The sequence below is a fragment of the Mastigoproctus giganteus genome, chromosome 10 (genome assembly GCF_048544385.1).
Source record: "Mastigoproctus giganteus isolate SK-2022 chromosome 10, ASM4854438v1, whole genome shotgun sequence".
Lineage (NCBI taxonomy): Eukaryota > Metazoa > Arthropoda > Arachnida > Uropygi > Thelyphonidae > Mastigoproctus > Mastigoproctus giganteus.
This window is the reverse complement of record NC_143584.1, coordinates 110,024,913-110,052,315: the sequence shown is the minus strand read 5'-3', so window position 1 is coordinate 110,052,315 and position 27,403 is coordinate 110,024,913. Positions and strand designations below refer to the sequence as shown.

General features: G+C 42.1%; 1 protein-coding gene across 1 annotated transcript in view; it reads left to right on the top strand.

Moving 5' to 3' along the window:
- The window catches only part of LOC150079219 (neprilysin-1-like), a 514,861-nt gene that overhangs the window by 299,031 nt on the left and 188,427 nt on the right, over positions 1-27,403 (top strand). The window contains exon 7 of the mRNA XM_090383906.1: positions 13,225-13,410. Coding sequence (XP_090240032.1) covers positions 13,225-13,410 — 186 coding nt within the window. The remainder of the gene's footprint in view (positions 1-13,224; positions 13,411-27,403) is intronic.

The window sequence follows — 27,403 nt, the reverse complement described above, 5'->3', positions numbered from 1 at the left end:
AAGCCCAGACCACGCTGAAAAAAATTCTACCCCTTGAGCCTTGCACAATCTTACCAGGGCCGAATTGATTGAAAAGGCTCTCATCATTTATTCCCTTCTAACGTGTCTTGGCAGAATTGCAGACACTTTCAAATTTAACAATGACTCACGACATTTTTGCAACATTGACCTATACTTGTTAAGTAAATCTGCAGATCTCCTACTCTTAATGTCATTGGTGCCAACGTGTACAACAATATCACCTTTTGTGCCCTTAAAAGATGATATATGCTTTACAACGTCACCAACTTTTGCCCCTGGCAGACATACCCTGGTCCTGTTCCATCTATCCTTTTTACACAATATATAGTCCCCGTCTCCCTGACAATAGAGTCACCAACAATAACTAGTTCCTTTGGGACCAGCGCATTCTGCCTTGGAGATGGCCGCTGTGTTGCCTGATGCCCAGGAGTGAGATCTGGCGTTGAGTTGGGCAGCTGAGAGCTTGACGGGCCCCTCATATTAATTTCTTCGAGGGCATCTACCCTACACCTCAAGCTCTCATAGACGCCCAGTAGAACGCTGAGCTGATGCCTAATTTCTAGGCACTCTCTGCACCTGGCACACACAAAGACATCCTCCTTGGCTAGATCATGTTCTGTTCCAGTGAGTTCGGGAAATATTTCACAAGTTGCAAATTTTTTTAGGCTGTGATGCGTTCGAGAACTGGCCCCCCCTCAGTTCTCCCCCGAGTCCCAGCACTCCTGTCACTTTGTGCCCATTGCTTTGCTGCTCTAGTCTAAGGCATGATATTTTAAATTAATAAAATCAATAAATTTAATTAATTAATTGTCAATACTACGCTTTCAGAAGATTAGACTGGTCGCAGAAAGGAGTCAATGTGAACGGAGAGTACCTAAACCATTTACGATTTGCAGATGACATTGTGGTCATAAGCCACGATCCCAAAGAATTAGAGGAAAATCTTAATCAGTTATGCACAGTTAGTAAGGATTTTGGACTAAAGATGAACATGGCTAAAACAAAAGTAATGATGAACAAGTATGCCACAGAAAGGGAAATAATGATTGAAGGAGCAGTAATTGAAAAGGTGGAGTCATATACTTCTCCGGGACAAGTTATTAGCTGTATTAATGATAAATGGCTGGAAGTCAAGAGAAGAATAAATTTTGGATGGATAGCATTCAGGAAATATAGTCACACACTGAAGAGCAATATCCCAGTTTGTCTGAACGTAAAATAAATAACCAATGTATACTCCCCACCATGACTTATGGTAGTGAAACTTGGGCACTCACCAAAAGAATGGAAGAGAAGCTGAGAACTACACAGCGAAGAATGGAACGAATTATATTGGAAATCATACTGTTAGATAAGAAGAGAAACACATGGATTAGGCAGCAAACTCAAGTAAAGTACATTCTTATCAAAACTAAAGAACTAAAATGGTCTTGGGCAGGACACATAGCTCGAAGACATGATGACAGATGGACTAAGAAAATAACAGAATGGTACCCAAGAGGAGCTAGAAGAAAACTTGGAAGACAAAGGTGGAGATGGATAGATGAAATTCATGAGTTTTTGGGTAGTAAATGGATGGCCAGTGCTCAAAACAGAAGGAACTGGAAAGTTGCTGGAGAGGCCTTCATCCTGCAGTGGATTGAAAATGGCTGATGATGACTACGCTATCTAATAGAATCCTAAATGCAGTGATGCGTATTACACTATATAATTATACGTTAGAGCTGCCTAGTTACCACAATTAAAAATTTGACTTCCCTACTGCTCTATACAAAAACAATGGCTGCAAGATTCGAACGAAATAACGGTTTTACGTATATTAAGCAATAATCTACAAAAACTCTTTATCTAAATTAAAAATAACCAGCGTAACAATAACGATAAGACTACGTTTAAAGTACAATATAAAATAACAAGTATGGAAATAAAAAGGCAAACACTCATCGCTTTTTCGGAGCCTGTAATTCACAGTTGTTATTTGGTTTTTAGGAGCATTAGCAACTAAGACCATATTGCTCCGGTGATATGCGGTGGTCATTCCCTGATCTTTCCGCATCCTCCGTATTTGGTGGTCACGGGCTCGAACCCCGGTCTAATCAAGAAGCGTGTGCTACGCACTGTTGCTCCTGCCCACCTGGCTACGGAAGCGCCCCCTAATCTTGTGTACAGTATTTAATTTTTGTATAGTGTAAAGTGTGTTTGGGGTCAAACGGCACCAGGGGTTTCCCCATCTCCGCGTAGTTTACATTGTCGTGTGATACAGTACGCTGTAAAGGCCAGAGATTTAAAAGTGTATGGATATTGTACATGATTAGTGTTGTGTACCGTTGTTCTTCTGGCCATTTAGCCGGCAGGCCTCTGCTGAGGCCAGACGTTGCCCACACTATGCCCCGTGGAGGCAGACCAGGTACACCAATATTTTAAATAAGTACTCTGGCAGGTCCTGCCACCTAGTTTCCTGAGATTTCAGTGGCTAGAACCTAAAAAAAATAAATAAATAAAAAAAAATAAATAATTAAAATAAAATAAAAAAATAAAAAATAAAAATAACTAAGTAAAAAAAAAAAAAAAAAAAAAAATTTGAGAGGTTATCGCGTGGTGGTTGTGCTAGAATTGTGAGGCCGAAAATTGTGGGCGAATCAAATTTGGCTGTAATTAAGTTTGGATGTGTGGGGCTTTCGCTTGCATGCAGGTAGAGTGGGAGGGAGACTGAAGGCTGGGGGGGCGACAGACAGAAGAATGGAGTCGATGGGGAGGGTGACTCCAAGATTTGGGGCCGACCGGGCTAGCCGAGTGGGTAAAGTACCTACCCGGCAACCCAAAGGTCGTGGGTTCGATTCCCGCCTCGGGCTTGGATCAAAGTACTGCAAAAACCTTGTGAGGTGCAATATGGCCACAGAAGCTGATGCGCCAACAACTACCAAATCAAAAAAAAAAAAAAAAAAAATCCAAGATTTGGTGGGGCATGCCCATGCCCCACCAGAAGGGAAAGTGTGGGTGGCAAGGAGGGTAGTGTAAGTGTAAGTGTTTTTAGGGTCAAGCGGCACCAGGGGTTCCCCCCATCTCCGCGTAGTTTACGTTGTGGTGTATTACAGTACACTGTAAATGCCAGAGATTTAAAAGTGTATGGATCTTGGATCGTGTAATGTTGTGTACCGTTGTTCTTCTGGCCATTTAGCCGCTGGATCCCTGTTGGGATCCAACGTTGCCCCACTTACGCCACGTGGAGGCAGGCCAGGAACTCTTTAGACTTAGTTTACTCTGGCAGGTCCTGCCGCTTAGTTTCCTGAGATTTCGGCGGCTAGGACCAAAAAAAAAAAAAAAAAAAAAACTTTGGGTGGCATATTCCAATGGTCATCAAGAAAATAAAATAAAGTGATTTTTGTTATTTGCGTTGACGTGGGGATATTATCGCTTTAATTTCTTAGACCGAATGCTGGGCGTATGGCGGTTTTGATGTATTAATTTTGATGTGTGGGACTTCGCTAGCGTGAAGATAGAGGGGAGGGAGACAGAAGACTGGGGGGAAAAGACAGAAGTATGGAGCCAATAGAGAAGGCGGCCCCAGTTTCAGTGGGGCATGCCCATGCCCCACCAGAGAGGAAACAAGGGATGGCGAGAAGGGGGGACCGTGTGGCCGTCCCCTCCTCCCGGGGAGTTAGGAATTATAGGTGAAGAGGGCTAGAGTGCCCTCTTCAGGTCTCCAATATGGCCTTTGTCTCACGTCAGTTTCTCTTCATTGTCACTCATGGGGCAAGCCTCATACCTGTGTTCCTCTTTCTTTGGTCATCATCATTGGTTGATATCTCCGTCCTTAGTTTCTCGTATTCCTTGGTGTCCATGTTTGGTTTCATTACTCCTGTTGGCCTTGGTGGATGGCTATTTGTCGTTTTCTTCTGGAGAAGACGTCCTGGGCAAAGCGACTAAAGGCCGTAAATTCTTCTGGTGTGTCCAGGAGATGGTGTTCCTGGGTGTTAGGGATGTATTTAATTCTTGTGATCATTTGACATCTGATGTCTTCGTATATTTCACACTGATGTATAACGTGATGCCATGTTTCTAGTTCGCCGCAGAGACAGTGTGATTCCTCGATTATGCCAATGGCATTTAATTTGGCCTTGAAAGGCCCGTGGCCGGTGAGTAGAAAAGTAGTGTTTAGGCCTTGGGATACAGCTTGGTTACTTGGGGAATAAATTTTTTTGTTACCGCTCCTTTTTCCACGTCTGTCCATCTTCTCTGCCAAATTTGTACGAGGTGGTCCACTATTTTTTGTTTCTCGTTTTTCCTGTTATTGGTGATGTCAATGGTAAGACCATTGTAGGTGGTTTGGGTTCCTTTGGCAAGTAGATACATAAGTCCGCAGCGGGTTACCTCTAAATCCAAGGGTAAGGTCCCCGCAAGGACCTGTAGGGCACTCGTACTAACCGTGTTACATGCTCTTGTTAATAATATGTTGCGTTGGATCGTGTTCAGTCTCCTTTTATTCACTGCTGTTCCTGCTTTCTTGTACCATATGGCAGATCCATATGTTATTATCGGGATGAAGATGGCTTTATAATACAGGGACAGGGTTCTCCTGTTTAGCCCCCAGTCCCTGCGTGTAACTCTGGCAACGAGCGCTGTGTATTTCCGCAGTTTCTCTTTTAGATAGATTAGGTGCGGTTTAAATGATAAGTTCTGATCGATGATCAGTCCCAGATATTTAATTTGCGTTGACAGTTTGATTGTTTGTCCTGCCAGCTTGATTTGTGGCGGTCTTCTAAGGTTTAACCTCCCTCTCAATAGTACTGAGTCCGTCTTCGTTGGCGAGATTGTTAAGGTGTGTAGTTTTGCCCAGTCCTGCAAGGTTTCAAGGGCTTGGTTTGAAAGCGTTTCAAGGTTCTGTCTGGAATCTGCCGCGACCGTCAGTACGAGGTCGTCTGCGAAGGCCTGGACCTCCACCTCCCCCAGGTCCATGGTGAGGAACTCGTCAAACACTATATTCCACAGGAGCGGCCTCAGGACAGATCCCTGAGGGCAGCCCCTGCGGACCGGCCAGGTCAACTTCTTGTAGGGCGTTATTACTTGGACGTTTCTGTCCGAGAGATAAGTTTTGATGCTCCTGTACAAATTGCTTGGTGTTCTCGCTGCCCTGAGCCTGCAAAGGACGCTCGGCCACCAGAGGGTGTCGAACGCCCCAGCAAAGTCGACGGCTATGACAAGGAAATATTTCTTGGTACACTGCATCGCTTTGGTGATTAGGCCTTGGACGGCATCTATGGTCGAAGATCCCGATTTGAATCCGTATTGCTTGGGTGAATTCAGGTTTGCCTCATTATAGTGGTTGTGGATCCTTTTATGTAATAATCTTTCATAAAGCTTGCTTAGTGTCGACAATAAGGCTATGGGTCTATATGAATTGGGATTTTCCTGGTGTCTGTTTCGATTTTTGAGGATCAGTTTTAGATTGGCCGTCCTCCAGCTGGTGGGGAACTGGCCCTCTTTGATACAGGTGTTGTACAGTCGGAGCAGGAGGTCCGGCATAACCTCCGCTGCTTTCTTGACCATTTCCGGCTCGATGAGATCGGGGCCAGGGCACTTTTTGTTCCTGGTTTGTGATACCGCTTCTTGTAGTTCGTTGGCTGTGAAAGGGGGTTCTAGTTGTTGGGTCTCGTATTCCTCGTTTGCTTGGCAGATGGCTTTCTGGTCTTCTGTTAGTATGCCTGGTGGGTCTTGGATTAGATTGCTGAGTATGTTCTTTATTGAGTCCTGCCATGTTGCAGTGAGTGTTCCTTGTGCCGTCTTTGTTGCGGTCATCACTTCGCCTCTGGGGAGTTTGCTTGTGGTGATTTTATACACCACTCCCCAGGGTTCAGTATTTCCTGTTACTTGGACAAGTCGTTCCCAGGATGTTTTCTTGTTTTTCTTAATAGTTTCTGTATAAAAGTTTCGGATCTGTCTATATTGTTGTCTCAGTTCCGCGACTTCCGCCTGGGGCCATGTTCTTCGTGCCCTTTGATACTGCTTTCTTTTATCCTGTACTTGTCTTCTCATTCTTTGCAGCTCCGGGGTCCACCATGGCATTGCTCCCGTCATCGGAGTTTTCCTTTTCATGGACGCTTCCGCTGCATTGGTGATTATGCAGGTTATATCTTGTGCGAACTGGCTGGGGTCTATCCTTTCACCTTCGATCTCCCGTCTGTCCAAGTCCTCAATGTACTGTCTCCCTTGGGTGGATAAGAAATTGCAGTAGGCGTACCAATTTGCTTTCCCGATTGCGAATCTGTTTGACAGGTATTTAGTGGCGACTGTTCTAGCCTGATTCCTTTGTATGCTGTAAGTGATGGTTCGGTGGTCAGACGTAGTCCACGCGTTTTGTACAGTCCAGTGGGTTACGTTTGTATCTATATTTCTGGACGTTAAAGTTATGTCGATCGTTTCTTCCCATAGCATGTTACAATACGTTGGGAGGCAGAACGGCTGGTTTATGACTGTAAATATTGAATTTGCTAGGAAGTCTTCTAGTTTCCGTCCGTTTGAGGTTCCCCTGCGGTCCGGTTTGGCACTGTGCGAGACAGGCGATCGGCAGTTAACATCTGCTCCAATCAAGATTTTATGTCCTGCCAGGGTTGTCTGTACTGATTGTAGATATGTTGTGGCAAAGTCGATTTCTACTCCAGGCCTACAGTAGAGGGCTATTATGTAGTAGCTGCCTATGGAGCATATTATATGGGCACAGGCTGCCCAGGGAGTGCAAAGTTGTGGTATCTTTGTAACCGTTATCTCTGGATTTCTTACTAGTACTGCTGCCCAGGGGGTGTCTTCGTTGCTTTGAACAATTTTATAATTGAGCGGGTATCCCCTTACTTGTTTCTGATTGGTATACGGTTCTAGGACTATGATAATGTCGGCATTATCCTCATCTGCTTGGAGTCGTACCTGCTGAACAACCGCTCGAGCTCGGTGGGCGTTTAGTTGGTGTATCTTTAGTACGCCGCAATTGTATTTTTTATGTTGTATTCCCATAATCAATTCTTTGTTGGTAGGTGCCTTTTACCTTGAGGTAAGTGGGACAGTTTGAGTCTCGGATGGAGTGGTTGTGATCCATTCTGAGGCTTTTGCAATTGGTGCAGATGGGTTCCTTAGTTTTGTTGGGGCAGGTCTTAAAATCATGTCCCCTCTCTGAGCAGTGGCCGCAGGTTGGTTCCTTTTGGGCACAGGTGTGAGTGGTGTGGCCATATTTGCAACATCTAAAGCACGTCGGTATGGCCACATGCTCTCTAAAACGGAGGCAGCTCCACTCGACAAAAATCCTGCTTTGGTTTTTTAGGATCTGCCAGGCAGGCGGAGTCATCTCAACTGTCCAGTTATATCCTCCATATGTTTTGGACTGGGTTCTGTATTTTGGGGTCAGCAGTGTAGCCCCTTCTTGATTCGGTAGGTGGCTTTTTAGGTTTCTTCTATATATTTCTTCCGTGAGTTGTTGTGGTTGTAGATTTTGGTCCACATTGAAAATAACTATTGATGGGCCTTTCTTTTTTGGGATCTCTGCCATGAGTCCCAGGGTATTTAGCTTGGGGTTCGTTATTATCCCCTCGGCTTCCTCCTTGCTTTCCGTCTCAATTACGATACCAGGACTTCTTCTTTTCCGGATAGACTTTATCCTAGTGTTTTCGAAGTCCTCTTTGAGATTGTTTGACTTTTTGCTTTATTTGTTCACTGGAGGGTCTCTCTTCTCCGGTGGGTCTCAGTATGACGATGTTCGGGGTTTTCAATAATACTTTCTTTTGTTGGATTTCCACTTTGTTTGTTTTCTCTGCCTCGTTTGGTATATTCCTCAGCGCTTGGGCATATGTGGGGGCGCGCTGTGGCATTTTGTTTGCCCCACATTCCATATAGGTTTGTAGCCGTGTAGATATTCTCTCACTTTCTAAGTATGTACCATGGAGAATTGTCTCCATTTTGTGAAATATTGTCACAATTTGAGACCTCAGTCCGGATGAGATCCTGTTAGGGTTCTCTTTGAATATATTTTCAAGGGCCGTTTTTAAAATGAATGTTTTCTCATAGACGGAGCCCTCTGGAAGAGTGTAGTTCAGGGGTGGTTCCTGTTGTTTGTCATCGTTGTTTGTTTCCCTTTGAGATGCTGTGTGGTCGGGCTGCTCTCTAGACTCGGTCTGGGAGCGGGTCACTCGCTTATTTTTTCGCTTGGCTTGAGAGGCCCCTGTTCGGGTGACCTCCATATCTTCTGTCTCGTCAATAATGTCGAGGTGGTCACTTTGTGACTGCATCAAGGATTCCATAATTTTTTCTGTTTTCCCTTCCATTTAGCGAATTCCGGATAACCGGGAGAGTTCGGTTTATCGGGCGTATGTTGGGATGATCTGGTAGGGCACTGAAAATGCTGTCGGACGATGTCCTCCACAAATCTGTGGTTGAATTTGAAGGCACACAGGTGGTTATTGAAGTTTTGTGCTATCCCCTTCGGTCACTAAGGGGGGGAGGAAATAGCTTAGCGTGAAAATGCTCCCAGAAGAGCAGGATTACTTCTCATAGGGGCTTCCTGGGGCGCCGGAGGCGATAGTGCCATTAGTAATTCCGTGGAATGCATAGGTAAGGAGTTCACAGTCAACCAGGCAAAGTTTATGGCAAGAAGGGGGGGGGGAGTCACTGCTTCTGGTTTAATGTACACATAAAGCAGTTAATACACACATAATATAACATATAGCAGTTACCAGCACAGTTTGGTTTGTTTGTTTCGGGATTTATTGGGCGCATCGGCAACTATGACCATAGTGCGCCAGCACAGTTTGGTGGAGCAAACTTCCTGCTCGGTTTTAACACGGTTTGGGAACCTCCCCAGTCAAGTGCAAACTACCGACGTGGCCACTGCTTTATATCAGTGCCTCTCTATGGCCTTTCCGCCAGCCACATGGTGACCATTGTAGGTCTGGAAACAAAGGACACAGATAAAAACGCTGGTAGTTTACTAAATTCCCAGTAGAATATAAAAACAGTCTCACCTAGGGAATCCTCCGATTAAGTTCTTTCAGCTTGAACACTTTTTTGAACTATATGCACATTTTAAACTACTAAATTCCATTAAAAATCAGGAGCGCGATAAAACGTGTCCGGACACTAAGGCCGCCATATTGGCTCTCCCGGCAAGGAGGTGTGTGTGTGTGTGTGTGTGTGTGTATACTGTGTCAGGGTGGTTCCCAGGCAAAAGCCCATCTCCACCTAAATAGTTTTACAACAGAAAATCTGTAAATTGGACCTGAAAAATAAAAAGATAGCTAAGAAATAAGAAGAGTAAGGAGGGTAGGAGACAGAGGGACCATCACCTCCCCCCCCGGCCAGGGAAAGGGAAGAAAAGTGGACCAGGCAAGGGCGCCAGGTCAGATCGCCAATAAGGCTAGTGTGCAGAAAGGCTCTGCAGTTTCTTCAGTCCGTGGAATGTCATTTTTGGGACATTGTCCCATCCGAGGTTTACAAAGTCCAGTTTATTTTGTAGCCATTCATTGGTTAAGATCCCATCCGAGGTTATTTAGTCCAGTCAGCTTGGATGTGCATTTGCGATTTCATTTTGTTCCTTCTGTTATGAAGTCGGATCCCTGCGGGTTTGATTTGTTCTGGTGGTCCTTAGTGGTGTCGAATTGTTTTTCAGATTATGGGCAGCTTTGATGGGTACTTGCATTCTCTTCATTGCAGTGGTTGCGGCTGGGGGAAGGTCCGTCTTCTGCTGAAGAGGCCCTGAGCGAATTTTGTTAGCGCTTTGTAGCTGTCTTCTTCTTCTAGGATGAGGTGTTCCTGGTTTTGCAGTGTGAATCGAATTTCAGTGATGAACCGGCAGCGTAGATCTTGATACATGAGGTGTTCCCATGTTTCTGTTGGGCCACAGTGGCAGAGAGGAGTGTCACTGAGTCGGAAGCCTGACAACTTGTGTCTGAATGCACCGTGTCCGGTGAGTAGGTATGTGACCAGGAATCCTGGAGACAGCCAGTGGGGATATTTTGGATATACCGTCTGAATTGTCGTCACGAATTTCCGGGTGATTTCACCTTTGATTGAATTTTCCCAGCGGGTTTGCCAGGTCTGTTGGAGATGCAGTGTGAGTCGCTTCTTTTCCATTTTAGGGTCATTGGCTAAGTCAATCGTGTAGTTCAGGCAGGTGGACGTTTTTCCTTTGCTGAGGTGGTGTAGGATTCCGCGACGAACGATCTCCAGGTCCAGGGGGAGGGCACCCATAAGGACCTGCAGCGCGTGAGTACTCACCGTTCTGCAGGCTCTGGAGATCGTTAGCAGGGTATATCTTTGTATCGTCTCGAGTTTTCTCCTGTTGACCGCGGTGGTCGCTTTGTGGTACCAGACTCCGGAGGCATATGAAATGGCTGGCAGGAATACTGTCGTATAGCAGAGGGCGAGGGTCCTTTTCCTCAAGCCCCAGTCCTTACGGGTGACTCTTGCAAAGAGTGCAGAATAGTTTCTGATTTTATTAATGATGTATGTCAGATGTGGTGTGAAGGATAGATTCCTATCGAGCATGACTCCCAAATGTTTTAATTCCGTTGCGAGTTTGACGGTTTTCCCCTGGACTTTGATTTGGGGAGGCCTCCTAATATCTAGGTTCCCTGAGTAGGACTGAACATGTCTTGGTTGGAGAAATTGTGAGTTTGTTGTTGTCAGCCCAGTCTTGCAGGATGTATAGTTGTATAAGATACTTTTTTATTTTTACTATTTTTGGCTTGAGTCTTTGGCTCGAACTTTGTTGGGCTCTTGGAGTCCCTCTCTTCTGCTGCCGCCGGTTGGTAGCCCCTGGTCTACCTTCCCGTGGTGGTGGCGCGTTTCCGATCTGATGATTCCGGGTAGCCAAACAGCCAGTTCATTTCTGCAGAGTCCTGTATTTTAAAAGTGAAACGAGGCGGAGATGAACTAACGTTCCAGATTCCACCATAGACAATTACATACATACATAACCTAACCACTCGCTATGTTGCTGGTCCGGCCATTACACAACAGAACATAACACTCCTCTTAGACAACACACAGGCCGGATGTAAGAAGTCCCGTAGCAAGAATACACGAAGCGGCTAATGGGGGAAACTCCGGGCTCCGCTCAGGAAACCCAAACACTTCTAACTAAACATCACTGCTGACCAGGTAAACCCTTTCAGGCAACGATCTTCCCCTCTGGCGGTGCCGTCCTTCAGCAGGATAATGCGCCATGCGACACCGCCCGGATTGTTCGAGACTGGTTCGCGGAACATGAGGAAAACTTCCAAGCTTCCCATCGAGCATCTGTGGTTTGTGTTGGAACAGCAACTCCGATCTGCTGCGTCTCAACCACGGACCTTTTAGTTAATCAGTAAACTTAAGTATAACGGGCCATCTGTGTATATGTGATGTTCTGCATAAGCAGAACGTTACATATACACAAACGGGCGGAGGTTTTTCCCCTACCTCGTTTTTTGCTGATATATGGGGAGAAGCACTATGATATATTCAAAAGCTAGTTAGAGAGCGCTGCAACATACGCGTATAGGTAAGACGGTCGACGCACATGGTCTGTTCTTATTCAGCTGTACAACGGTAAAGATGTCTTCAGGTTAATTCAACAAATCGGCGCAGCTCATGATCTTAACCAAAGAATCGACACTAAAGAACGAGGACCGTAATTGTGAAAATCGCAATTACGGTCGAGGTGCTTCAGGTCGAAGGTGACCTCTAATTTGGATCTAGGGGTAATGTGGGATGAGAGTAACTTTTGTACACCACTTCACCCATGGGAAAGTTGTTTGTTTATTTGGGGGCTTTACGGCGCAAGGGCAACAGGGCCACGGGAAAGTCAAAACATATTCCGATCTGTGGACCACCAGGCCGGAGCTAGTAGGAATCCGAAACCCGGGGCTCACAAATGCATCGTCCCCATATCCTTATATGCTTCGCAGATTTGGTCCTCTGTTCCTAGTTGTCGTCTTCAAGCCGTTTTCGGGCTTGAATATAGGTTTCTCAGACGTCTCAATGCAGTGGATGAGAATCCCTTCACCATTTCGCAAACCTCCTCGTACTCGAACTCAACATCAAGCCTCAGAGGCTGCGAGTTATCACAAGGACTTTGCTGAGGCTTGCTCAACTTCTCCCCCAGAAGCTAGATGCACCACAGATTGACAACATAATTTCAAGCCCACAGCGATGCTCACCGTTCCTCACTCAACATGCTTAAAACTCTTCAGCATGCTTCCCAGTAAACACACTGAAGATACTCGTATTTAATACTAAAGATTGCCACTCCCACTCTGCCAGCTAAAAACTATTTTATTATTAAATAAAGCATTGTTATTTTAACAATCAAGTAAAATTATTAAAATAATATCAGATTTAAATTGACATCAATTAATTTAATAAAATAATTTTAATACTGCTTTATTTATTATTATTTTGAAAGTATTAAAAATAATTTCAGAATTATTTCAGAAAGAATAAATTTTCTCGTTTATAATACGTATTTAATCATAACTGGATCTTAACTTATAAGAAAGAAAAAAATGCAATTTCAGAAACTCTTTTTGTTGCTGATGTAATCATGTTTAACATTTATGGTCGCAAGGATTAGTCTTAATACACTTCAAACGTTCATAGTCATTGGAACGCCAACCCATTTTTGCCACTTTTCCGCGGTTCCTCACGGAGTATGGCCAAAAGGCCACACCGTGCAGAATTTCACATGGGAATAATTTTTCACAAAAAAAAAAATTGTGAAAACTTACCCCCACTACCTTCACATGCGCATTGTACGAGATGACATGTCTCACATAAGACCTCGTGGGTAGCACAGTTGGTATAATGACCGTGCTTCCCACACCGGATGAAAAAAATCCGAGTTAGAATCCCGTCAATGACGCGAAAACTTTTTATGGGTTTTCTTTACAATGTGGACGAGCTAGTCGGTCTCAGGCGTGGGTGGCATGTTTTTTTCCCTCCGGGAAACTTGGGGTTTTTCGTCCAGCAACAGCAAATCGACCACAGAAGTCAAGTAATTTACAGACATATTATATACGGCGCAATATGGCCTAGGTTGCTGATGTGCCTAAAACCTACAATAACCAACAACTGTTGCATAACTTTCAATCCTACTAAGAATTTAATCCAACCATAATAATAATGAATATAAATGTATGTACTAAATAAAGGCTCATTTGCTAACGTTCTTTTCTTTCTTGGCAGGTATATCCCGGCTCTCCTATCCTTAACACCCAGTACTACCTAAATAATACAGATCCAGAATATACTCGATTCCTGAGGTCGTACCGTGAACTCATAGCAGAGACTGTAAGGTTATTAGGTGCGGAAGAACGCACGGCTCGCAGAGATGTGGATAACATCATAAAATTCGAAATGGCATTCGCAAACGTAAGTCTGTCCTCAAGGTATTACTGGTAATCCCATACCTCTAAATATATACTGGTAATGCTAAATACTGGTAATCCCATACCTCTAAGGGAATAACCACCACTTTCTTGGAATTTACAATAGACCCAACAAACAACCATAAGGCAGAAAAGATCCGGCTTCAGTCTCACCTGCTGCAGGTGTGGCAGGACAGGTGGGCAGAAACAACCAAAGGAGCAATCACCCACAAGTTCTTACCACAACTTGAAAAAATCTATCCAAAATCGCCTACTTGGTTCTTTCCGGGGTTGCAAACAACATACTTGCTAACTGGACACGGCCCCTTTAACGCAAAGCTAATGTACTTCGCACTTGTAGAGGACCCATGCTGTACATGTGGAGAGATCGAAACCTGGGAACACCTCATGTACGACTGTCCGCAATACGAGGATCTCAGGTGCATTCTAATCACGAGTATAAGATACCTCCCCAGAGGGCAAGAGTTTCACCTATTGGATTCAGAGGAGGAATACAGAGCCCTGACCAACTTCGCTCAAGAACTCTTCTCAAGAAGGAGAACCCTATATGCAATAAACCAGGAGTGAAAGGCGACCAGCCAGATAACAAAAAAAAAAACATCCTTTAGGACACACCCCAGAATGAAAATTATGTGGAAGCTACTATCTGTCTACCAAGAAACCCTGCCTATGTAAAAACAAATATGAGACCTAAATGAAACTGACAAATATACTGAATGAAGATAGAGAACCTAAACAAAGACATTCAACTTGGACGGGACACTATCCCACGAGTGACTCTACTACCGGACTTATGACTACACTACGACTGATGCAGCCTCACTGCCATGTAGCCAAATGGCGATCTCTACCAGCTCCCTTGCCTGGTACCTTTTTTTTTCCCCTATCCCTGGCAGGGGTGAGGAGGAAATGGTCTTCCTGTTTCCTCCCTCTCCTACCACTCCACATATTTCGCCTGGTGAGGCATGGGCATGCCTTACTGACCATCTGGGGTTGCCTTCCCTATCGACCCCATACTTCTGTCTTTCCCCCCTACTCTGACTAATACGGCAGCGTAAACCCCACATAACTAATCAAAATTAACGATTTCTAAACTGAAAACTGAACCACATTAACCCCTTCTGGCTTTTCTAAACTTAAGTGCCCCCGTTTTTTTTTTTTTTTTTTTTTTTTATAGGTCCTAGCCACTGAAATCTCAGGAAATTAGGTGGCAGGACCTGCCAGAGTGCATATAAGCTACTGGGTTCCTGGTCTGCCTCCACGGGGCGTAAGTGGGGCAACGTTGGGCCCCAATTGGGGTTTAGCGGCTAAACGACCAGAAGAACAACGGTACACGACACTAAACGATCCAAGACCCACACACTTTTAAATCTCTGGCATTTACAGCGTACTGTAACACACCACAATGTAAACTACGCGGAGATGGGGGAAACCCCTGGTGCCGCTTGACCCTAAACACACTTACACTTACTTACACTTACCTCTAAATATATATTAATATAATCTTAATATATTAAAATATGCTGATATGCTTACTACATTATATACAGTTTGATACAAAATTAAAAGACCTGTCCTAAAATTGCATTGTCACTCTTCAATGCAATCAGATGCCACAGTTCGATGTTAGCAATTAAGCGGGTGAAAACAATCTTCAAGAATCAATATATCCTGCTACTAGAGACATGAAATGAACGGACTTTCCCCAATACTTACGCATTCAAAGTTAAGTGTCAAAGAGATAATATCATTAATTATTACTAGAGATTTGGGGGGGTGAGTTTTATCGAAACACGTATAAGTACTACCGACAACAATGTACTGTATTACAGTTACATTTTTACTGTATTACAGTCACAATGAAACCACGCAATTATTATCATATCACAGTAACAACCGAAACAAGACAGGCTGGAATTGCAAATTTTTTTTTCGCCAATTCGTACAGAGTTCTGCCGTACGAAATTACGTTCAATTAATATATTCACTTATAATTTGTTAGACTAATACATGTTCTGTTTATACACCTAACTACTTGTCAGAGGAGTTTACAATTATTCATTTCCATAACGAATGCGATCATTAACCATATACAGCAGCCATACGTGCGTGAACCACCGTCCACTCAAGGGCATGTGCTTTTGTACTTGACCACTCAGTGGACAAAAAGAGAAAAACCACTTTGTCTGAAGAATCACAATGTCATCAGCACAAAAACTTGTCCACAATCTTTATTTTTGTTTGACAGGTGGTTAACTGAATTTCCTTATCGAAACGTATCCCAATCATATGAAATACGAGCAACTCATTGTTGTTCGTATAGCTACAAGAAATATATCGAGGAGTTCTACCGTCGTCATTCACCCAGAAATCCTGAAGCCATCTTCTCAAAATAAACTAATTCCGATTAAAGAATAGTCTGAATTAGCGAATATAATTCAATTTATATTTTTTCAAGTTGTAATTAATAAAAAAAAACAAGCAAATTCAGAATTCACAATTCAACAAGACATCAAATTAAAAAGGTATTAGGCAAAATACAATGGAAAGAAAAAGAAAGTTTATGAATGTATATTTTTTTCCTTGGTCCATTGGGAACAAACTCGCCTTAAGCGCAACTAAGGCTAAGATGATGGTCCTTAAATAAACTAAACACAGATAGCCTCTCGGGTTAAGTTAAACGAGAAACAGATTCAGCTAGTCCCAGAAATTAAATACCTTGGCATTACCAGAAACAAAAAGTTCAATTTTTCTTGTCGTATTTCCTACCTAGCATCCAAGGATTTGCACAGGTAATTTTTCGGATTTCCCGTACAGAATGGGGACTCTCTGGAAGAACTCTTAAATTATATCACCATTACATATTCCTCGCAATGGTAACCTATGTCGCTAGGGCATGGGGTTCCATAGGGTAGGAAATGTAAGGTTCCGAAATAAGCTTGTGTTTTCAAAGGACTGTACTTTTATCTATTCTAAGGGCATGTCGAACGGTATATTGACAAGCTCTTAGGATTAACTGCAGCATTTTGGGGGGAGCCCTCTCTCACTTGATTTATTTGTTGCTTACCGAAGTTTTTATTTTATCGTATTAAGAAGAAAATTCCTGCTGACATACTTGGTATAGAAATAAACTTAAATCAAGACGTGAAAAAAGAGAGGAAAAAATTCAAGAACGAGTTAACTTGTGGCAGATTGGGTGGGATTGCACCCAAAAGATGACTAGAAACTTCTTTCCTCAGGTTTATTTTCTTCTAAATAAAAAGAACAATTTGTGGTTCTCAATGAGTATACAGTATATTGTTCCTTCATTCTGACGGATCACAGTTCTTTAAACGATAAGTTGCACAAAGTAGGACTTCACAACACACCTTTGTGTTTTTGTGGTCAACCTGAAAATTGGAGTCATATTTTATATTATTGTCCTAATACGAGGAAATCAGAAGACAATTAGTCAACTGTGTGGGAGAACTTTATTCTGGGCAAGAGACGATATATGTTAAGAATTCTGCTAATTTAGAGGCTCTACGTACATTTGCAAAGGCATTTGATCAAAGAAAATTACTATCAAGACATTTCTCCAGTGGATCTTGAATTGTATATGGACATGGTTTAGTTCAGCATATGTATTCACAGTCTATTATTTATGTACTGGTTTAATAAATGACAGAGTTCTTTGGTATATGATGTAATGCAAATTGACAGAAAAATTTTATTATTCTTTATATGGCTCTTGAGTCACAAAGAGATATGGCTTAAGTCGGTATACAAATAACTGTAGCTTATCACCAATGAAAAGGTGTAATAGTATATATACTCTGTTGTACTATTTAATAGTTATGAGATATTGTAAATATAGCTATAATTAACGCCAGAGTTAACGCCAATAATTAACGTGTTAATATTTAATTTAGAAAATTCAATTAAGATCAGATGAATCAGTACTGGAGGACTAGCTGTACGATTATTTATGTATTGGTTTAATAGTTAACACTGTACTTTGGTGACCAAGATCTAATTAAATCAAAGAGGTGAATCAGTTTTGAAGGAGTTTAAAAATAAATAAATAAATTTTCTGTTTATACTCCGGCACGACAACCAAGTCAGTAGAGTTTACAATAAATCGTCAATACAAATATTTATCGTATTTAGTAGTCACGGGCTTGAACCCGGATCACTCAAGGAACGCGTGCTATGTATTCTCGCTCCTGACACCACTCGGCTACGTCAGGCCTGTGAAATTAGTTGCACTTAAAAAGATAATACTGTATTTTGTGAGTGTACTTATACAGGGTGTCCCAGGAGGTAAGGTCAATATTCCAGGAGGTGAAAGGATAGGTCATTTTAAGCAAAAAAGTTCATATAAACATGTGCCCTATCCCGAATGGTTTCCGAGATAGAGGCATTTGATATTTATTTTTCAAGTGACAAATTTGGAACAGTTTATAATAAATTTTCAAAAATGCCACCATCAACTTCAAATTTTCAACTCTCATAAGAACATGGCGTGTTGCTTATCTAAGTGTATCTTCACGTTTCTTTATATGGGCAACGGCGTCCATTATGCGAGCTAGCAGATCATCCCTTGTATCCACCTTTCTTCTGTACACTTCACTCTTCATCCAACCTCATAAACAAAAATCTAATGGGGTTGGGTCTGGAGATCTTGGTGGCCAGTTAATGGCACCACAACGACCAATCCACCGATTAGGGAAAATTCGGTCTAGATGTTCCTTCACACATCTGGTAGAACGGGAAGGGGCCCAGTCATGCTGAAAGTGCATGCCACACCCTCTGGCCAAAGGAACGTCCTCCAGTTGTTGACCTAATGTATTTTGCAAAAATTGAAGGTAATTGTGACCCGTCATTCGATGTGCTAAAATAACGGGACCTATCAACAGGTTATCGATCATACCGAACCACACATTGATTGAGAAACGAACTTGTAAATTTGTTACCACTGTACCATGTGAATTCTCGTGTGACCATCGATGAGTGTTACGTGTGTTGTTGATTCCATTCCGGGTAAACTTGGCTTCATCAGTAAATAGTATTGATGGAAGCACTTCACGACTGGCATTTAACCAATGACAAAATTCAAGACGCGTGGAACTGTACCCTATGTGAAGATTTTTCACACGCTGTGGGTGAAATGGGTACAAGCTCTCTTCATGTAGTTGTTCGCCACACACGTGTTCGTGAAACACCGAGAAGTGCAGAAAGTCTTCGCGTGCTAATTGTAGGACTACGCTGAACCATGTTCAGAATGTGTTCCCGTTCCTGTACATTTTCTTGACGTCCTCGTTCAGATGAAACATGAGCACTGGGAAGCATACCACTTTCACGCAATGTGTTGAAATCTTTGGAAAACACTCTACGATCCGGAATTCGATGTATAGAAAAACGCCGACGGTATTCTTCAACAACAGCAGGGGCACTACCATCGCAGAAGCCGTAAACATACAGCATATTCGGCATTAGTAAAAATGTGCAGCATTTTTAGCAAACACTTCTACAATTAGAACTGACAACTGACGCTACTCACTGATTCTCACTGATTGGGGAGTACAATGTCTACAGAAAGGATCGACAGGATAGGAAGGGAGGAGGGGTTATGCTATTAGTTAAGAAACACATAAAATCCAAGGAAGTGAAGCCAGTCGACGTCGCTGGACAGTGCAGTGTCGAGTCAGTTTGGTGTGACATAAGCATTGGGAGATCAAAATTGAGAGTAGGAGTGTGCTATAGGCCTAATGACTCTGATGAATATAATAAGAAACTGCACAGAGAAATAGAGTGGGCCAGTAAATCAGAGAGTCTTATAATGGGGGATTTTAATTTCCCAGATATTGACTGGAATTTGGGGGCTGGTCACTCACACACTAGCAAGGCTTTTGTGGATTTATTGGATGATTGTTTTCAACATCAGCATGTTCGGGAGGCAACTAGAGGGAGTAATACTCTTGATTTGATTATCAGTAGTGATTCTTCATGTATTAAGAATCTGCAGATAAATAAACCACTAGGGGGCAGTGATCATAGTGTTCTGAAGTGGGAGTTACTCAAAGAGGTTGTAAGAACTATTCTTACATATATTTTTAGGAATTTATAATTTACAATATCTAATGTTTTTAACAGATAAGCACTCAGCAGATTTGCTTGTGCTGTGCACCTTTCAATACTGAGAGATTAGCTTAACAGCAGGAGAGGCGCTGACCAACTTGTGATACAATGGGTAGGCCAGTTTGACGCAGTTCGTGTGTACAGAAAAAGGGCAGTGGCCTACTGACGGTAGCGGGGGACAAAAGAACGCCCACACCCCTAAAGTGGTTCGGTACTCCATCCAAAGGGAAGACCCAGATCAGAGAGCTCACCGTGTTCGAGCGGTAAACAAAGTCCAAACAGGCCGACACGGGAGGCACTCTCAATAATTTCACAGGCGGTGTCTTGGAAGGAAGCGTGACGGAAGAGGTAAGTGGTAGCGGGCATCCCAAAGATAGTGCTACAGATTTTTTTAGTGCCCGGATGTTCTCGACACAAAGAAGGGAGCTCGACCTACCAGACGCGGGTCGGAACGACGAGAAAAAAAAATAAGCGAATGAAATTAAAGATGAAGAGAAAACTATGATTGGACGAAAAATAAGGGAGAGTTGAAAACAAAACTCGGATGCAGGAAGAAGACGGAGCCAGAGCCCGAAAGTCAGAGTCCCGAAGCCTGGAAGGAAGGATCCGGAGGAAATTCCGGGGAGAGGCGTGAGAGTGGCGGAAAGACATTTTTGGGAGTGCGGGAAGCGCATATAGAAAGTTCCGAAAAAATGGAAGTATAGTGGGTAGAATAATAAAAAAAAAAAAAGGCGGAAGGGTCAGAGTAAGGAAGGTCGTTCGAGTTATCCACTGAGAAAAAAAAAACAACAGTCCTGGAGGAAGATCCTGTGCGCAATAGGAACGTCTGAGGTCGAGCCGGGAGCACATCTAGCGAGTTTGCGGTGGCCAAGTCCAGCGAGGAAATAGCGGAAGAAGCAAAGAAGGAAAACTCATCCAGGTGGTAGAAAAGGAAAGCAAGTAAGTTTATGTAGAATATTTATTAACAGAAACGGTGTTATAAAGAAATAAACGAAAGAAAAAGTAATGGACAGGACAGTCAGTAAAGAACTGAAACCAGATGAACACTATCGTAAGTGATAGAAATTAGAGTCACTAACTAGGGAAAAAGAGAGAAAGAAAGTGTGTGAGTGTTACTCATCTGTGATTAGAAGTATCCGAAAAATAAGGAAAGTTGTTAAACCTGAAAAGGGTCAAGTTTATGGAATGTATAACTAGTAATAACAGTGTATAATATTTATTCTGTAGAACATTCCTCTCTAGAGTATATAGGATGAAGGTGAAACTTAATTGAATCACCCCTTGTATATTAATAATTAGTTGTAAGAATTTGGATATTATGAATTATATAGTGTGTGTAAATATCTTGTATAAACAAGTAAATAAATCTAGTTTGTTTTATCATGAGCTTTATGTGTGATATTGACACCAAGCATTAACTGTAAGTCACGGGAACTATTCTAGCACGGGGAGATAATAACACAAATAAGAGAAAATTAGTATTTCCTCCAACTTGGATCTTCTGATACAAAAAAAACCTTAATGACAAAGGAGTGAGTAAGAAGGGTGCCGATTAACTGAGCAACAGATAGCTTGTGGGCCTTGGAAGGGAAGTGAGGACCCCCCTGTTTAAAGGAATAAAGAAAATAACAACAACAGCCTTTATGGTTCCAAGGAAAAGGGGGAAAAATAGCTAAGGGATAGATTAAAATAAGGTCTATAATAAAACGTAAACAAAATATATAAAATATCATCATTAAAATACCCCCCCCCACAAGGTAACTACCATTAGGGGTAAAGGGAAGGGGTATTGCTTTCGTAAAGGCGACTACAATGGACTGAGACAGTATTTAAATTCTACACAGTGGGACCAACCGATGATGTTACCAACAGCAAACTCAAAATGGGAAGCATTCAAGGAACTAATCTTGGAGGCTACCAGGCTTTACATACCAACTAAGAAATATTGTTCAAGGTTTAGGCCTAAATGGATGTCAGATGAACTAATGAGGCATATGGCAGAGAAGAAAAATGCATGGGATACATACAAATAAACACGTGACACAGAAGCCTATGATAGCTACAAGTTGATCTGTAACCAAGTTACAAAGGAGGTTAGGCAGGCGAAGGCAGATTACGAGAGATCCTTGGCAAGGGATGCGAAGAAAAACAAAGCAAAGAGTTCTTTACTTATGTAAACTCTACAAGGAAGGGGATGAATCAGATTGGTCCACTCGATATCGATGGGTCAACTGTTGATGACCCTGCTCAGGTAGCTAACAAACTAAATAAATATTTTGCATCGACATTCACACATGAGGAGTTATTCAGCGAGGGGAATGCCAGAGGTGTATTCAACTCTAGCAGTAAGCTAGAGAATCTTGTAATAACTGAGAGTAAAGTGGAGGAGAAACTGTTGAAGTTAAACACAAGAAAGGCACCCGAGGTGGATGGGATCTATCCAGTTATATTAAAGGAGGCAGCAAAGGAAGTAAGCAAACCCTTAGCCATAATTATGAGAGCTTCCTTGGACTCAGGGGAGGTACCCATGGACTGGAGATGTGCAAATGTGACCCCAATTCACAAGGGAGGATCAAAGACTGACACAAGTAATTATAGACCTGTGAGTTTAACTTCTGTTCCCGGAAAATTAATGGAGGCACTGGTTAAAGAAGCACTGCAGGATCATCTAGACAAGACTTCAGTTATAGTTCGGACACAGCATGCTTTTGTTAAGGGGAAGTCTTGCCTGACCAATTTGATTGGATACCATGATGCAGTCACAAAAGAACTGGATGCAGGGAATAACTTTGATATTATATACTTAGATCTTAGAAAGGCTTTTGATACTGTTGCACATGGAAGACTGCTGCACAAATTGGAGCAGTGTGGCATTGGAGGCAAATTGCTGCTATGGATAAAGGGGTGGTTGAGGGGGAGAAGACAGAGAGTGGTAATCAATGGACACTGCTCATCGTGGACTAATGTTATTAGTGGAGTCCCTCAGGGTTAGTGTTGGGTCCTTTATTGTTCTCTGTATTTATAAATGATATTGATGATGGTATATCAAGCTTAATGTCCAAGTTTGCAGACGATACGAAGGTTGGCAGGGTTGTCAAGGACACTACTGACACTATGCTGCTGCAACAGGATCTTGAAAGGTTGAGCAGATGGGCTGAGAGGTGGCAAATGAAGTTTAACATTGACAAATGTAAAGTACTACATATGGGAAACAGCAACGTATCAACTCTGTGGTACTACACTGACAGTGGTAGAGAATGAAAGGGACCTGGGGGTGTTTCTGCAGGCAGATATGAAGTTCTCTGAGCAGTGCAGACGGGCTGCAAGAGTAGCTCATGGTGTATTGTCAATGATATATAGGAATTTTTCTAGCAGGGATAAGGAGGTGATTATTCCCTTGTATAAGGCAATGGTCAGGCCACACCTAGGGTACTGTATACAGGCCTGGAGGCCTCATTTCAAGAAGGATGTAGAACTGCTGGAACGAGTACAGAGAAGGGCAACAAGATTAGTGAATGGAACAAAGGGGTGCTCTTACGAAGAAAGGCTTAAGTTTTGCGAATTACAGTGTCTGGAGACTAGGCACCAGCGAAGTGATCTGATAGAGGTGTACAAAGCCTTGAATGGTTTGAGCATGCTCAATGCTGATGGGATTCCTCCTCTTGCTCAGAATAATCACCTGAGAGAGCATAAATTCAAATTGAGGAAAGACAGATGTAGGATAGATGTGCGGAAATTTGCCTTTAGCCAGCGGGTGGTTGGTAGGTGGAACAGACTTCCATCCCTTGTCGTGGAAGTTTATAGCCTAAATAAGTCTAAGGCTGAGCTGGACAGGTATTTCGAACGAACAGAGGGGTGAAGTGGAAGTGGTTATTTTTTATTTATTTATTTTACTTTATTTATTTTTTTTTTTTTGGCTGATGCTGCATAAGCTTGATTTCTTGCATCAAATGCCTCTACTAATGCTAATTCACTTCTACAGTCCAACAATCAACTGATAACTAGCAATCAAATGACGCAGTCTGATGGGAGGGAAAGAAAATATTGCGCGCCAATTTCAAAACATCATCATCATCAGCCATTTTCAATCCACTGCAGGATGAAGGCCTCTCCAGCAACTTTCCAGTTCCTTCTGTTTTGAACACTGGCCATCCATTTACTACTCAAAAACTCATGAATTTCATCTATCCATCTCCGCCTTTGTCTTCCAGGTTTTCTTCTAGCTCCTCTTGGGTACCATTCTGTTATTTTCTTAGTCCATCTGTCATCATGTCTTCTAGCTATGTGTCCTGCCCAAGACCATTTTAGTTCTTTAGTTTTGATAAGAATGTCCTTTACTTGAGTTTGCTGCCTAATCCATGTGTTTCTCTTCTTATCTAACAGTCTGATTCCCAATATAATTCGTTCCATTCTTCGCTGTGTAGTTCTTAGCTTCTCTTCCATTCTTTTGGTGAGTGCCCAAGTTTCACTTCCATAAGTCATGGTAGGGAGTATACATTGATTCATTATTTTACGTTTCAGACAAACTGGGATATTGCTCTTCAGTATGTGACTATATTTCCTGAATGCTATCCATCCAAAATTTATTCTTCTCTTGACTTCCAGCCATTTATCATTATTACAGCTAATAACTTGTCCCAGATAAGTATATGACTCCACCTTTTCAATCACTGCTCCTTCAATCATTATTTCCCTTTCCGTGGCATACTTGTTCATCATTACTTTTGTTTTAGCCATATTCATCTTTAGTCCAAAATCCTTACTAACTGTGCATAACTGATTAAGATTTTCCTCTAATTCTTTGGGATCGTGGCTTATGACCACAATGTCATCTGCAAATCGTAAATGGTTTAGGTACTCTCCGTTCACATTGACTCCTTTCTGCGACCAGTCTAATCTTCTGAAAGCTTCCTCAAGGGCAGCAGTAAACAGCTTCGGAGATATTGTGTCTCCTTGTCGAACTCCTTTCTCGATTTTAAATTTCCTACTGTCTTTGTCTAGTCTAATAAAGGATGTAGCACTCTCATATATTTTCTTCAAAATCATAATATATGGAGTATCTATGCCTTGTCTTTCCAGTGCCCCAAACATTGCCTTATGCTGTATGGAGTCAAATGCCTTTTCATAATCCACAAATGCCAGGCATAATGGTGTTTTATATTCATTTGCTTTCTCCATTAGCTGTGATATTACGTGAAGGTGATCCATAGTTGAGAATCCTGTCCTAAAGCCAGCTTGCTCTTTCGGTTGATTCTCATCAAGTATTCTTTCTAATCTGTTAGTAATGACCCTTGTGAACAACTTGTAGATATGGGATAACAAGCTAATTGGTCTATAATTTCCAATTTCTGATTTATCTCCTTTCTTATGCAGCAAAACTATGATTGCATTATTCCACTGCTTAGGCATCACACCTTTTCTAATGCACTTTGTGAAGAGCCTTGCCAGTTTTTGTGTTATGTCTCTTCCTCCCAATTTTAACAACTCTACAGTAACTTCATCTTCCCCCGGGGCTTTCCGATTCTTCATTTTCTTCAATGCATGTTCTACCTCATCAGGAAGAATATCGGGTATGTCGTATGTGTTGCTACTTTGCAATCCATCTTCCCCACTGCTGGTATCATTCCCTCGCTCCTTGTATAATTCTCTATAGTAGTCTTCTGCTATTTGAATTATGCCTTCTCTGCTGTTTATAAGTACACCATCGCTATTCTTCAGTTTCAGTATCATTTGTCTTTCTGTATTACTGCTCATGGCTGCTGATTTAAATCCTTTGTTTTCCCTTAATGCTTGTTCTACTTTTCTTGTGTTAAATCTTCTTATGTCCTCTCTGAGTCTCTTTCTAATGGCTTTGCATAACTCAGTATACTCAATTTTCTCCCTGTCAGTGTTTTTCTTGCTCTTCATTTGTCGTCTTTGGTTCATCATGACAAGTGTTTCTTGACTAATTTTTTCTTCTTTGGATTTCTGTTTCCCTATAGGTTTCTTGGGCTTTATCACTTTCAGAAAGTTGTAATATTCCTCGTCGATATCTTGGTCCTGAGCAGTCTGCAGAAGCTCAAACTTGTTCTTAAGTTCCAGTACATACTGCTTTTTCTCCTCCTCTGTTATTTCAAAGACCTTTGTATTATTTACTCGAGTCAGTTTTTTCCTTTCCTTTCCTTTCCTACATCTATATCAAGTGTACATCTTACCATTCTGTGATCACTTCCAACATTTACCTTATTCAGGACGGTAACATCATTCACAATATATCTTCTGTTAGTGAGGATGAAGTCGATTTCATTAGTTGTTAATCCATTAGGACTCTTCCATGTCCACTTTCTGTTCACCCTTTTCTTGAAAAAAGTGTTCATTACTGACATTCCTTGAGATTCTGCAAATTCCACAAGTCTTTCACCTCTTTTATTTCTTTCACCAATTCCAAAATTTCCTATAGTTCCTCTTTCTGCTGTTTTGCCTTTTTCCAACCTTAGCATTGAAGTCCCCATAATAATAGTGTAGTGGGTTTTCTGCTCATCTAGAAGACTCTCAATTTCAGTGTACATTTCTTCAACCTCTTCATCATCATGGCTCGATGTTGGTGCATAAATCATTATAATCTTTAGCTTGTACCTCTTAGAAATCTTGAGTATTAGTCTTGACACCCTTGGTGATGTACTTTTGAATTCCATATTGTTGTGCTCTCATTGCTGGAGGGTTTGGTCTTTTCCTCTTCACGCTGACCAGGCGTCTTGAAGAGAACCACTCTACACGTTCGTTGCCACCTAAGTGACGTAACAGGGCTTACCATCGAGAAGGTGTGCATGAGTGGATTTTAGGGAGGCAGGCCAACCGGACTTCTCCTAAATCTTCTGTAATAGAGAGATATTGGATCCATCAGTGTTTTAGGCTGAGTGTCTGATAACACACAGGATACCTGTTCCCCTGTACATTAAAGTAGCTCTATCTCAGAAACCATTCGGGACAGGGCACATGTTTATATGAACTTTTTTGCTTAAAATGACCTATCCTTTCACCTCCTTTATACCCTGTATATATATATAATATTTTTTCTCCTGGGGTAGGCTCCCAGCGTTTTTTTTTTTTTTTTTTTTGTCCCAAACTGGGACCTTAAGCATCCTACCTACTGGAACTGGCCCACCTTCCCGTGGTGTGGACGAGTACTGAGAAGCAGCTTTCCAGCGGACTGCTGCTTCTGGGTACCAAGTGGCCAGTACAACACACTACACTAAACTACATTGACCTGGCTCATTGACAGTATTACTATACATCATAATGACATGAGGCGGAATTGAAATGACATTGAGAGTTCAACAAACCCTTACAATAACACATATCCACAAAACCTAAATAGCAAGGTATGTCTCCCTGGAAACTCGAGTTTTTTATCCAGCAAAACAGGCAAATTGACCAGAGAACACATGCAATCTTTTAGATTTGATATTACTGACAATATTATATAAGGCTACTAGTAGACGAAACTACCAATAAGTGATCAGGTCCACAGTGAACACGATTATGGGCAAGTCGCGTATTGAAGAAGCAAGTAAGCTTCGTCTTCTAGGGTGCAAAATGTTGAAAAGAACGACGTATACTAACATCGTTGAGGTCATTAATGATTCTCTTATAAACGTTTATGGCAAACTGAAAATTACCTATCCTTTCACCTCCTGGAACACCCTGTAAATATAGGCTGAGATAGAAATGAGGAAAATGTGCTCGTGATAGTAATCGATGCCGCTCCATATAGTGGAGCGGCATTGGTTTATCATATACACCAAAATTTGTTGCAGAAGAAATAACATGTATATTCTCTACAATAAATAATTTTATTTCATCCATGTACACAGTTT